Source organism: Macrobrachium nipponense, chromosome 27 (assembly GCF_015104395.2).
Source record: "Macrobrachium nipponense isolate FS-2020 chromosome 27, ASM1510439v2, whole genome shotgun sequence".
NCBI classification, from domain to species: Eukaryota; Metazoa; Arthropoda; class Malacostraca; order Decapoda; family Palaemonidae; genus Macrobrachium; species Macrobrachium nipponense.
Window position 1 is genome coordinate 72,647,814 of NC_087216.1, and position 14,458 is coordinate 72,662,271.

General features: G+C 40.4%; 1 protein-coding gene across 2 annotated transcripts in view; it reads right to left on the reverse strand.

Annotated features, from left to right (window-relative positions):
* The window catches only part of LOC135201084 (suppressor APC domain-containing protein 2-like), a 37,032-nt gene that overhangs the window by 20,329 nt on the left and 2,245 nt on the right, over positions 1 to 14,458 (reverse strand). For both annotated transcript variants that reach the window (XM_064229971.1, XM_064229970.1), the window contains exons 2-6: positions 13,800 to 13,944; positions 12,762 to 12,886; positions 11,701 to 11,850; positions 10,196 to 10,641; positions 740 to 952 (exon numbers count right to left, since the gene is read on the reverse strand). In XM_064229971.1, the coding sequence (XP_064086041.1) occupies positions 740 to 952; positions 10,196 to 10,641; positions 11,701 to 11,850; positions 12,762 to 12,886; positions 13,800 to 13,929 (1,064 nt within the window). In that variant the 5' untranslated portion in view covers positions 13,930 to 13,944. The remainder of the gene's footprint in view (positions 1 to 739; positions 953 to 10,195; positions 10,642 to 11,700; positions 11,851 to 12,761; positions 12,887 to 13,799; positions 13,945 to 14,458) is intronic.

Below are 14,458 nucleotides of genomic sequence, written 5' to 3' on the forward strand. Positions count from 1 at the left end.
GGTCTCATATGGAAACCAAGGCATATCTCAATTCCCGCTTACATGCTTGCCACTGTCTTCCCTCTAAATCTTAAGTTGTATTAAAACAACATGATCTACATATCATTCTAGTAAACCCTACCTTGTAATATTCTATAAATGCTTATACTGGTACTCTGTTAAATGACTTTTCAAGATCTACAAATATGTATGTAATGTCCTTTTGCAAGATACATACCCCCTTAGTCGCCTCACTGACTTTGCCAGCTGCATTCAACAAAATGCATGCTATACCTAACATTATCCAAGAGCCTTAAAAATTTATTGTCTTATTTAAGAGCTCTCATAACCTATTCAAATATATCACATTATATTTTTATTACTATTATGCAGATCTTGAATGCCTTTCATATAGAACAAACCACTGATATGAAATTCAAGCTTCCAAAGAATACTTTGTTATTTTGAAAAAGTAACAAAAGGTAATAATAAATACAAGAAGAGATCAGTTAATTAAGAATATAAGCTAAATATCAGTCTTAGCTGGTCTCATAAGGAAACCAATACGTATATACCTCAATTCACTACCATCGCAATTATAAACTAACTTTCGGCCTGAAAATAAACTGCTCACATTTGAAATTGAAAGAAAAATATTAACTGGAAAAAAAACATTTACAGAGCAACTGCTACTAACTACCTGGATTTTTATGATAATTTCAATAGCAAAAATATAAACAAGAGCAGACAGTACCACTACCTCATGTCACGAATATCTTTTTCTTGGAAATTTTTATTGTTGTTGTTATTATCTCCCACTTCCCCTTTTCTCCTCTCTTTATGCCACGTCTGTAAAGCGGAGCGAATTCCTGCCTTGCCAAGAGGAATGTGATTAGCCTTTTCTTCAGGGTCCAACAGTCGCTCGAGACTTGAGCCCCTGTCCCTCCGGTAGTCAACGTGGTCATTACGATCTCTGAAATTAAACACAGTTGCCTTCAGATAAGCATTAAAATTTATTCAGAATAGAATAGAGTACAGAATTTAGGCCAATGACCAAGCACTGACTGTAAGAGGAGTAACAGAAGGAAAACCTCACAGTGGCAGTAAGAATTAATTGTTAGGAGAAGGCTGAAAGTAAGATGGAGGAAACAAAATATGAACAGAGGTACAGTAAAAGGAATGAAAGAGGCTGCAGCTAGGGGCCAGAGGGACGTTGCAAAGGTCCTTACGTTATGCCTACAGTGCCCTGCATAAGGTGCAGTGATGACGCTGCCCCCTACAATGTACTAATTATTTATCTATAAAACAAAGATATACAATCTGTTGGTACAAGTTGAAGGACATTCCATAGTCTAGTAAACAAGCTAATGAAAAAAAATTACAAAATACCTCCCCAGGGAACTATCAGTGATCCCATGTAAATGGAAGGCAATCCTAACTGGACAATTCACATGACAATTCATACAATTCCCAATATGGGCGGTGAAAAAAAATAATTTTTAATATTCAATACTGATTTTGTATCATAACATCATGACAGTATTTTATTTAAGTATTAAAGAATGTTTAATCCAACCTATTACGTCTACGTTATAATAATCGGTTTTTAAAAGTGCTGAGACTAACAAACATTGCATTCATACTGGGCACTTCAGATGGTGCCCCTTGGCTTGATGAAACTTCTCCATAATAACTGATGTGTTACTCTTCATATTCACTGATTCCCAAACAAGAAATATTCTGAAAAATTGCCATTAACCTTCTGCCAAATATTTAGGTCTTTCACTAATCTAGCTTATGTTTTATGGAACAGAATATGACATTTTTGAAAGTAAAATGTATTATATACATATATATATATATATATATATATATATATATATATATATATATAGATATATATATATATATTATATATATATATATATAAATTTCTAATTTTGAAGATTGTGCATTTCTGTGATCATGCCGATGCATCAAATAATAAATGGGATAAAGGATTCAAAGTAAGAAGCTTGATTTCGAAGCTTTAGAATTCATTGACTCAAAATGCAGCATTTTAGGAATGCATTAGTGTTGATGAAATCATGGGCATAACTAACTGAAACAATTTATCCAGGTGAAACCTATAAGGTTTGGATATAAACTTTGGGCGCTTTGTGGGACCTCGGGTTACTGTTGTAATTTTGATCTTAGCAGAGGTAAGACTCCCCAACAAGAACAGAATGATGCTTTAGCACTGGGTTCAAAAGTTGTTTTGAAAATGCTTGATTACTGTAGCTGATCCAGAATCTCATACTGTCTTTTTTGATAATTATTTTACTGAATATGAATTATCTCAAACTGTCTTTTTTGATAATTATTTTACTGAATATGAATTATTAGTCCACCTATGAAGTACTAGTTTTCAAGCATTGTGAAATTCGTTTGAAGAACTGTACATTGAAATCAGCTCATGGGATGAAAAAAAGAAACAAGAGGCTCATATGACTACAGGTTTGACACCAGTGAAGATGTGAAATTCGTTTGAAGAACTGTACATTGAAATCAGCTCATGGGATGAAAAAAAGAAACAAGAGGCTCATATGACTACAGGTTTGACACCAGTGAAGATGTAGTACTGATGGTAAAATAGCTAGATAACAAAGGTGAACGTTGGAACTAATTACGACACTAGAACCCCTTGCAAAGGTACAGCGTTGGGTGAAGTCATCAAAGTCAAAAGGAAGCGCTTCTCAACCAAATGCAATTTTCAACTATAACAAATGCAGGGGTATTGTAGGATACCATGATTGGTTGGTAGGGAAATATTCTGTTTCTATTCGAGGCATTGGTGCACCAAGGACATGGTAACATACAGCTGAGTTTATTAGATTTCAAAAGGGTAATTTCTATACCTCACTTGAAGTTGGCTTGCATGGAAGGCTTAGTAGGAAGACCTTGTGGTACCTTACACTCACATACAAGTTTTACTGATGTTCGGTATGATGGTAAAGACCTTGGTAAAGACCATATTATTGAAAAACGCAACAGTTAACAATGGTGTTTGAACATAACATATACAGCACATTTAAGGACCTCTTGCCCTAAATGTAATGTGACTCTTTTATTGAATGTTTCATCTCTTATCATAAAAGAAAATAAGTTCATAAGATATTACAATAAAAAAAAGTAAATTTGGCTTATAAAATTACATTTTTTCAGCTAGAATATTAGTGAAAATTCAAAACATTCAACTAGATTGATAATATGTATTTGTTTATCTTCACTTACAAAAAGGAGATACATTATTTAGGAAATATAAACCTAACGCCCATTGTCCCATTGTCCTCAATTGAGGACAGCAAGGAAAACGTGATTTTATACCCCTTTATCCCAGCGTCCTCATTTGAGGACAGCTTATTGTAAGCTTACCATTAGAAATAGATTTTTTTCTTTCTACTTCATATGTATTCTTAACCCTTAAATATACAATATTTTGCAAAAAATTCCAGAATTTCATAAAATACAAAAGTTGGGATTTAATGGGTTAAGGGAGGGTGGATAACAAGATGGAAGAGAGATATTAAGAACGGAGGTACAGCACAAAGAACGAAAGGGGTCGCAACCAGGGGCCAAAGGGATGCTGCAAAGAACCTTTAGTAATGCCTACAGTGCACCCAGTGAGGTGTATTGACAGCCCTAACCCGCTACAAGGAGTTTACATTTTATATCTCTTAAATATCGTCATCAAAAATGATATTGTTATGATACAATAAAGTTTGTTCATACTTACCTGGCAGATATAGCTGTATTTTCTGAAGTCCGACAGAAATTCAAAAACTCCCGGCACACACAGTGGTCGGCCAGGTGGTTAGTACCCATTCCCGCCGCTGGGAGGCGGGTATCAGGAACCATTCCCATTTTCTATTCATAATTTTTTATTTCCACTGTCCCCTGAGGGGAGGTGGGTGGGTACTTAATTATATATATCTGCCAGGTAAGTATGAACAAACTTTATTGTATCATAATATCATTTTGTCCATGAAACTTACCTGTCAGATATATATATAGCTGAATCCCACCGTTGGAGGTGGGAAGGGACAGAATAGAAGGATTTTGGGAAACAAATGCATGCAGATGATTTACATCTTGGTTCCACCTGTTAGCATAGCTGGCTTCGTGGTTATTGCCACGTAAGTCTGCTTGTGCTACTAGAGTTGCCAGCGAGGTAGAGACCTATATAGCTGGTGCACTCCAGATGATCTGTCAACAGGGGTGAGACCACGACGTGAATTAGACCATATTGACCATACCATGAGGGCTAAGAAGTAAAATAAATATATATATAAATATATATATCACCACCTGACCAACCTAGCCAAAGTTAAGGTGTGTTAACTAAGGCTTAAGAGTTAAGAAGTTGCCGTTGTCGGCGACTCAACAACTAAATTAAGAGCTCTTCCTAACCATTTTCTACAGAATAAGGATGAGCAGCAGATCTCATATGCCATCTTCACATCTCGCAGGGAGTGTGAAGTGAACACAGAGTTGCTTCGCTAAAACATGGAACTCAGGATGTTGCTGAGTGCCATGCTCTGTTGAAATGCTTCCGAGGCCGCGCCCTCACCTCGTGAGCATTCAAATCAAAAGATTTCAAATCTTTGTGCAAACACAATGAAGGAGCTTTTTTGAAAGAACTCCTTAACAATAAAGCCAGGGTGTTCTTCAATATGGGCAAGTCTGTCTTTTTCGGAACACTGCAGATTGCCCAAGGAAGGACTTCGACTTTCTTGAGTTTTATGGAGATAAAACTTGAGAGACCCGACAGGGCACAGGACTCTCTCTGGCTCCTGCCCAATAACTTGTGCCATCCTTGATTTCAAGCTCCTGGCCCAAGAACAAGACGGGTTTCCATTCTTAAGCCACAACGGAAGGCTTAGAGAACACACCGCCTTTTTGTTGTTCTCTCTAACACCAAAACTTCTGACGATGGCTGAAAACCTCACTAACCCTCTTGTCGTATCTAGGGTGGTTAGAAAAGGCCTTCCTGATCACGTGCAAGAAGTTAACATGTAGGAGAGGTTCGAATGCTTTGACATCAAGAACTTCAGACTACGTCTAAGTTCCATATTGAAAGCTTCGATCTGACATGCACAGTCTGTACTAAAGTCAGGTGATCGACCAGTTGACCAGTCAGACGAATCAAGGACAGCAAGGCTGTACTCTGAAGACCATAAGGCACTATTCTTCGCTGAAGGATGAGTGTCTGGACTGCCTGGGGGGGTGTATCAACGCAACCCAACGTCGTTAGCGAATCAACTCCTGAGCAACTCCTGACTCGAGCTTCTGGTGCCAGGAGAAAGGAGCGAGGAGCAAAAAGGCGATTCAGTCCCGAAGGACGAATGCCTGACAGTCCAACCTGGTCTCATGTTAAACGATCATCGGGGGTGTATAAACGCAACCGACTTCGTCAACAAGAAACTCAGGGCTACTATATGTTGCCTGATCTCGCACGAGTGTCTGACTCCGAGAAAACAGGCGAGACAAAAAGTAGATGGTGAGCGAGTTTCGAGATTCCACAGAGCTCAAAGATCGTGAAGGGCTTTGTTGTTTGACAGAAGCAAATCTCTGAGCCCAAAGGCGTCAACAACATATTTGCGTATTCTTTAATAGTTGTGACTGCCAGCTTATCCCATTCTTCAAACGGAAAGGGAAGACGGTAATCTTATTCCTGTCAACATCTCGATAGTCTGAACGTAGTCAGACTCAGAGCGGAGAGGTTATAGGTACCTTTCGTGTTAGAGTAGACCGACTCTCTCGGAAAAGGCCCTTGGAAAGTGAACTAGGAAGGACGTGACCTCTGTGAATCTAGGATCTTGAAGGCCAACAAGGGGCGATCAGCATCATTGTCGCTCCTTGTGACGTCATAAATCATCTTATTACATTTCCTAAGCGTTTGAAAAAGGGGAAAAGAGACTAAACATCCATCCCCGTTCAATATCATAGGATGGCGTTTAATGGTACCGCTCCCGGATCAAGAATAAGGGAGCAGAGAAGAAGAAGCCTCTTCGTCCTCAGCATAGCGAAGAGATGAATGAAAGGACGTCCCTAAAGTCTCCACAACTCTCAACATACTTCTAAAGAAAGATTCCACTCGGAAGTCAGTAGTGCTGCCAACTCCAGTCGATCCGAGAACGGATTCGTTAAGGACTTTTGTCAATTCTGTAACGAACCCTCTAGAGGATCGTTACATTCTACGCCTGTTGTTATAATAGGCTCTTTCTCGTAAACCCGAACAGGGACCAAGAGAAGATACTTCCTAAGATATGAGAGAGCTGTGGAAGATCAGAGTTGATATGGACCACTGGTTCCAAAAACTCGTTTCGAGGACTGGAGGGACGACCGAATTGCTTCCACTTCTTTCAGATTATGATCCAGGACATCTGAAACCCTCTCCAGATGTCCGGCACCTAATTTCTATCACCTTAGGTGATACTTGACGCACTGAGAGATGTTCAGAATCATTCCTAGATCTTGAATAAAATTTCAGTTTCCCGGTAGGAAAAAACTGTAGAGGTCTGAATTGCAGTCTATTCAGGGAAACACACTTCTTTAGGAAGGAAATGGTCCCCAGCAAGCTCATCCATTCCCTCACACAGTATGTTTACTTCCCTAATAAGGCTGCGCTTGCCTAAGCAGGAGAGCATATAATAGTGCAATGTTGCGGTAGACTCGTAGTCCTATACCGTGCGGTAACGAGCACCGAAAGGAGTAAGAGATATCTCTGTTGAACACAGTAAGGCAAAACGAATGCAATGTTTATTCATTCATGTAAAAAATCCCCTCAATCTTAGGCTAAAGTCCGTGATTGTCCGTGATTGTAGGGCAGAGATACAGTTAGTCAGTCAATCCCGCAGGAGAGAGAGACGTAACCTTTTGTGCATGACAGCGAACGAGCTGGTACTGGCTCGGTTGGACAGTGACAGCAGCAGCTTACGATCGTCGTCTCTTAACTTTATGCCTGAGTTGCCAGCTACCCTATTCTACGAAGAAATAGGTCCATTATTTTTGAGCAGAAAGAGACTCTCAAGCTGGTATATTTAAGCGAAACAGAAAACGCTAAATATATAGATGCGTTTGTGTCGTCATAACACTACCATACAATGGTAAAAGATAAATTGGAAACTCCTGGAAGGCTGCAGGGAGTAACGATTAAATGTCCTTAAACTAATAGACAATAGACCTCTCGGTTGCCATCCAAAGAGGTAACTACAGCAAGCGTATATGACTTGAACCAACCAGTAGTAAAATAACGCAAGGCAAAATATGATATTATATTACAATAAAGTTTGTTCATACTTACCTGGCAGACATATATATAGCTGAATTCGGAAACACAGCTACATACATATCTGACAGGCAAGTTTCATGAACAAAACTTAGAGAATCGAAGCGGACAGCTCAAGCTTCTTATGTTATTGGACATAAGCGTTCATTGACGTAGTCTACAAGTCTATTTCTTGTACGAGTCTGCGAATGATGAATGAGAGCTTGTCAATAAGAGCTTATCCGCTTACGCAATATAAAGTTAATGAGATGTTTGTCAATGAGAACTAACCCATTTACAGGACAAAGAGATATTTTGTCAATGAGGGGATACCCACTTACTTGACAAAACGATAGTATATTGTCAATGGGGGAAAGTCACTGAATTGACAAAACGTAATCCAGGAAGTCGAGCATTTTATTTTCCCGATTCCCGTCTCAAACGAGGAAGGGGCAAGAATCCTGTTAAGAGACTGGGCTTACGGCAGGTAGAACGACGATGTTCAATTCGGCAGCGTAGTCCCGACTAGGAACTAACAAAATCTATCATCTGAAAAGCCCTTTCAGATGGGCTAAAAAGCTTGCAAAATTATCCTGGGAAGAGGAAGAAACTCTCCAACCAGCTTCCTCTCCCGTATCACAACTAATGCCTGCTAAAGCTTAAAATTTATTGGCAGTATGGCAAGGAAGTCCTGTCTGCGCTTCCTGAAGAGCGTTCTTTTGATGAGTGCCTTTGCAAGAATCCTACTGAAAGTTGCCGAGAGTCCTGACGTGCAGGACGTCGAGCTTTTACATAACCCGTAGCTGCCTTACCGCAAAGTCTTGACTGCGGTAGAGCAAAAGAGATCTTTCCTTGAGCTTTCCATAACTCCATCCAATCCTGGACTTTACGAAAAGCAATATTAACTGACAGAGACCTCTAAAATTCACGAAACCCATGGTCTTGCTGGGTTTCGAAAACGAAGTTGCCTTTTCACTTTAATCTTCCTCCGAAGCACTGCTTACTTCACATTCTTCGCAGGCGAGGTAGAAGGGATCACCGAAGGTAGGTAAAAATCTTTAGGCCCAAATCAGCTTGAAGAGTTAAAAGAAACGTTCAGCAGGCGACACACCTGGCGTGCGCTGGCGCCTGGCGCACGCTCGGCGTCCACTGGCTCGCGCTCGGCGTCCAATTGGCGCGCGCTTGGCGTGCACGCGCGACGCCTGCGTCCATCCGAGTATTCAAAAGAAGCGTGCAGAAAAGCGTCACGCTCCTGACAGGCGTCAATGCAAGCGAGAGAAACTGCCTTCAGGGAAGAGCGAGAGACATCTCGGAGAGAAAACCGACTGCACGAAGCAGTCTCAGGTGAAGGGTTGATCGTGTGAGAATACAAGGGGCGAGGGAACGCCTTCTTATTCTCACAGCAACAAAGCTAGGACGTCCGCGCTCAAAAGCGTCCTGCTACTATGACTTGCTTTCCCTTTTCTCGGTGGAAAGACGTACACGAGTTCAGGCGACGTTCGCCTTCTTACTTCTCACTGCAACGCATGACGAGAGAGAGAGAGGACATGAAGCGTCCTCTTCTATAAAGCTTCTATTTAGAGGGCGCGAGTCCTTCCGAAAGCTCCAAACCCTGCGCAGGGAGGACGCTTCGGAGGACGAGAAGCAATCCTTCAGGATTCGTGCACGTGCACGCACTTTGGCAGCCTGGGAGTATCTTCAGGTCTGCCGAAGGCACGTCAGATCGGTGGGGGTTCCTCGTAACCCTCCTTCGGCTTTCGACATGCTCTCTCCCTGTTCCTGGGAGTCAAGCAGAGGTCCCGGCCTAGAGGCGAAATAAGGCCGATCTGACGCACCCTCCACTACACAAGGGGCACTGTCACTGCACTTAGCCACTTCACTTTTGCTCTCCAAAGCCAGCACTTTCGATTCTAAGTTATGAATCGATAGAGTATCAGAGAAAGGGCAATACCCTCTACAGAAACTTTTTAGGGCCCGAAGGCAACATTACACAGGGTTAGGAGTAACAACTACAGAAGTAGCACTCTTCACCACAATGATAGGAGAGCGAGCACCTTAGATTCCAAGATACAGAAGGAATCTATAACGTAAAGGGCATTACCTCACAAGACATCTTTATAAGCCCACCGTAGGCCATACTACAGGGAGGTTAGGCAAAATAAAGTCTACAGGTAGGTTAGCCTACCCTGACTTTTGTTTACTGATTAATTGCGTACATACGAATCATACGTCTTCCTTACGGAATTAGACAAAGTCTCACACTCCTTACATGACAAATCTCAACAAAGAAGCAAGACCCATAGCCCTCGTGCATATCAAGTGCGGAACTACCGAAGCTTTCGGTAGCCACACCCTATCTTAGCAGACAACACCCTCTGAAACTAGCCTAACTAGATTCAGATATACAAAAATGAATCAAATTCAAATCAATTTAAGATAGCGTATGCCTAGCCACAAGTAAATAATTCAAAAGACAATTAGGATATTTAGCGGCAATGAAGTTTCCAAAATCCTAAGACGGAGGTACTGAAAACAGGTGTTTCCAGCACCGGCGACAGAAAAATTATGAATAGAAAATGGGAATGGTTCCTGATACCCGCCTCCCAGCGGCGGGAATGGGTACTAACCACCTGGCCGACCACTGTGTGTGCCGGGAGTTTTTGAATTTCTGTCGGACTTCAGAAAATACAGCTATATATATATCTGACAGGTAAGTTTCATGAACAAACTGAGAAGTACTGGAGGATGGCTGCCCCAGTAACAGGAACCACCAGCAATATACCTAATGATAAGCCCAGACCGACGTAAACGAGTGACGCTCCCACAAAAGCCAACAAGAAGTTTGCCTGATGAAGGTGAACTTCATCAAGCAAAAATTCAAAACGAAAATAAAAACCCACAACTGACCTATCTCGGTGTGGTCGATCTGACCTCTCCAGATCCCACTTTCGGTCGGATCTCTCCCGCTCCAGCGAATGAGTTGCACGCATATCGCTCGGAATCCTGCCGATTTCCCCCAGGTTACGATTCTCCATGTTGCGATCCAGACTCTGGGTGCCTCTGTCTCTCTCCATGACACGCGGGGGCTTCGGTGGTCCAACCATGTTCCCTACCGACTTGCTGTGGGACATGACGCCGAGGCCCATCTTGATGTCCGGTTTGGAGCTGTGAGATCGAAACTCAGACTGGTGGTAGTGCTGGTGGGCGGAGTGCTCAGAATGAGATACAACGTCGTCCAGGTGTGGCATAGATACCGTGCGCTCTGCACGGCTGTGGTGGGAACCACCACTCCCACTGGCCTGACTGGTAGATGGGATGCTGGTGACCGTACGCGTTAATTTAGGATGATGCTCCTTGAAAAAAAAAATACATTTAATAAAACACATTCCTAGTGAAGTTTTCACTCAGGTGATTAGAGTCTAACTTCTCTCTAAACTTACGTTTTTAGAAACAGTAAGTTTCTTTACTACAAGTTTAATTAACAAACAACAATACTTTCAAACAATGTCTAAGTCTACTTAGAAATGTTTCCATAGATCTGAGTGTGACTTTAAATTACTAAACACTGCAGTTACAAAACATACAACCTTGTAAGGGCTTTCAAACTCAAAAGACCCAAGAAATATAATAAGCGGCACCACCACTACTGGAAAAATAAGATTAACAATATGCTTTGCACAATGCATAAACCCCCAACTTTTCCCAAATAATATATGTATATGATAACTGTCATTATTTCCAACCTCATCACATGTCCTTTCCATGGACTGTAGTAGAAATAGAAATGAAAACCTAACAGCAGAGCATAAAAATTTGATGAAGTACCACAGAGGATCCTTTTCCACTTTACTAACAGTATGATAATATACTAAATATTAAACCGATTCTTAATTACATAATATAAAAAGAAAGTTTTCTTGTTAAGAATTTCAAAAGGGTTTTCACTTCCTATATGCATCCTCCACTGTGGTTGCCATATTATACCCACCATACTACATCATCTTACAATTAAGCAAATCATATACCGTACCAATCCATTATTCCATAAGTTTATCATTTTTTTCCATTCGTCGTACTTTTGGCCAATTGTCTTGATTTCAAGAACATTCTATTTTATAAAAGGTGGATTGGAGTACAGAATTAAGGCCGGAAGGCCAAGCGCTGTGACCTATAGAGTCATTCAGAACTCGCGGTTGCACTATGAATCAATTGTTAGGAGAGGGTGGAAAGTAGATAGAAGAAAGAGAATATGAATGGAATAGGCACAGTAAGAAGAATGAAATATGATGTAGCTAGAACCTTCACTGATGCCAGCTGTGCAGCACAGGGATTTTATAAATGATCTGTCTCCTTTCATTTGAGGCCTTCCTTATATACAAGCAAAATAGGATGCCTACTCATTAAATGCTTACCTGATCTAAAATTGGTGCTGAAGGAGGTCTGCTCAGGGGAGGTGGGGGTGGTGGAAGGCCTGTGTTGGATCCTGACAGCTTGGGTGGGATGTTTAGGCCAAAATTATTGTTGGGTGTTTTGTCCTCCATCTTGTTACGCAATAAACTTATCTGTTGAGCAGCAGAGATTATGACGACCACAATGTAACTACCATTATTCTCAACTCATGAGTCATATATAATGTATGACATTTTTACCATCTCAACACAATGCAACATCTTTCGTAAACATCCACGACCTTGAAGTTCAAAAATATATTAGCATATGAAAATGTAACAGTACAAAATATTCACAAGCTGTTTAGCCAAACTCTAATGTTCTCTCTGACATTCATACTACAGTAGATTCAGTCCCTTTCAACGCCCTTGATCGGCTGCTGATAAGCCAACCACAGGGCTGGAAACTCAGTCTCACTTGAAAGTTCACATAGGCAGGATGTATGATCCTCCTCTCCTGAGGGACACTTTTGAAAGATGTAACCCTCAGAAGTGGAACATACATCCTCCCTATGTGAACTTTCTCGAGAGACTGAGAGTTTCCAGCCCTGTAGTTGCCTTATCAACAGCCAATCAGGAGCGTCATAAGAGACTGGCCTAGACATCAAATGCACGGTTGATGTGGAATCTACTATAGGAAAGATTTTCTTTATAAACCAATAAAAGATTAAGACTGATAAATAAACTCAATGTATCTGTCCATTTTCAGCTTTAATAACAAATTTAGGCAGAAATGAAACAGATTTTACTTTAAAAAGTAAAAAAAAATATCAACATAGAGAGACAACAGACAAACTCTTCCTACTTGTAGGTTAGAATTAAATTTGGAATTTAGGCCAAAGGCCAAGCACTGGGACCTATGAGGTCATTCGGCCCTGAAACTGATATTGATAATAAAAAGGTTTCAAAGGTGTCACAGGAGGTAAACTTCACAGCTGCACTATGAATCAATTGTTAGGAGAGGATGGAAAGCAAGATGGAAGAAAGAGAACTGGAAGGGAGGTACAGTAAAAGGATCTTCCTACCTGTAAACCAGCACAGAATCGCTCAAACGACAAATAACCGTCAGGGGGAGTAACTTTGCGAAGGCTACCTAACACACCTCGGGGCATACCTTGCGCTCCATCGTCTTGCCACCTGCGTTCAATTTCTGGAATGATAAATACAGCATGAAATCAACCATCAAATGGGGAGAAAAAATCGCTTCTGTACAGTAAATTATATAAACAGGGGTTGACATAAAAGTATCGAGCTACATTTAACCTTTTAACGAAAACATGAAAAAAAAACCATTCATCATTTATCCTCACAATGTGGACTGTGGACAGTTAGAAGTTCCAGCAAGAGAAATGAAATGTATTGAAACTCTAATGTTGTTATTCTTGCATTTTAATACATTCTTATCTATTTACTAATTTTTTTTCAATATGTGAAACCTTTCATTTTTGTACTATTTCCTTTTACTTCCTAACGAGCAACATATTCTTTGGAAATTTGAATTTCAAGTCAATGGCCAATTAGGTGGGCTTGTTCCATATGGATAGGGTTCGTCTCCTGATTAAAAATACGTAATAATATAATAATAATAATAATAGTCTTCGGAAGCCTATAGTTCAAGTCAGTGGCCCTCGTGGTGGGCTTGTTCCTTACGGATAGGGTTCATCTCCTGATTAACAATACAGGCACTTCCCGCCTTACAATGAGTTCAGCTTATGACATTCCGAGGTTATGACGCTTTTCAATTATATTAGCCGAAAATTATTTCCAGGTTTACGCCGCATGTTCCAGGGTTATGGCGCATGTTCCAGGGTTACGCCGCATGTTCCAGGCGCTTACGGCACCGGTCTAACGAAAGAAATATGACTCCAAAAATGCAAAATAACTAATATTTGAAGTTTTTTCTAAGAAAAATGCAATCAAAATGTAGTTTCCATAGTAAGATTTTCTTAAGATTTTTAAAGATTTTCTGGCTTACGAAGTGTCTCAAGAACAGAGCCCCGTCATAAGCCAGGGACTGCCTGTAATAATAATTCTACGTTAAGTGCAACTCCAAAGACACATACCTGAAAACTTGACGTATCCAGTTCGCTGGTCGTCCATGATATCAAAGAGGGTCCGCATGGCATTCACAAAAGGCTTCGGCAAGCCATCCAGAGGCGCCAGAGTATTGGAAGAATGATGTGTAGCTGTCATAGTGAATGTGGTTATCTGGAATACAAAAAGTTTTTGAAACAAGGCAATGATCCCACACTATGGCACAAACAAATAAGTTACAAGGCTGCACAAATCACTTTTTTACCTTATAACCAACTGATGTAATATGAGTACTGAATATTTTTCAAAATATTTTTATTTTTCAACACTTATGAAATATTACAGAACCATACATCTAAAATGACAGCATTATATAATGGAAAATAAATTTATAGCAAAGAATAAAAATAGAATGATAAATTTACAAGAATCCCCAAAATTTCTGCATTAAGGAAACATCTGATGATACTGGTATACAATTTCAAGTTCTTTTGGTAAATTAGTAATTTGTGAATGTCAACCTCAGCAAGTGGGGTAATGCGTACAGTATGCCTTGAGAACACAGTAAGGATTCAAATTAGCAGAATGAAATCTACTGGACACTGGAACAATCAGGGTGGCATATACTTGTAATCAAATGCCGACCAACTTCCAGACAGTTATGCCGTGATAAAGTACTATTAAGTAA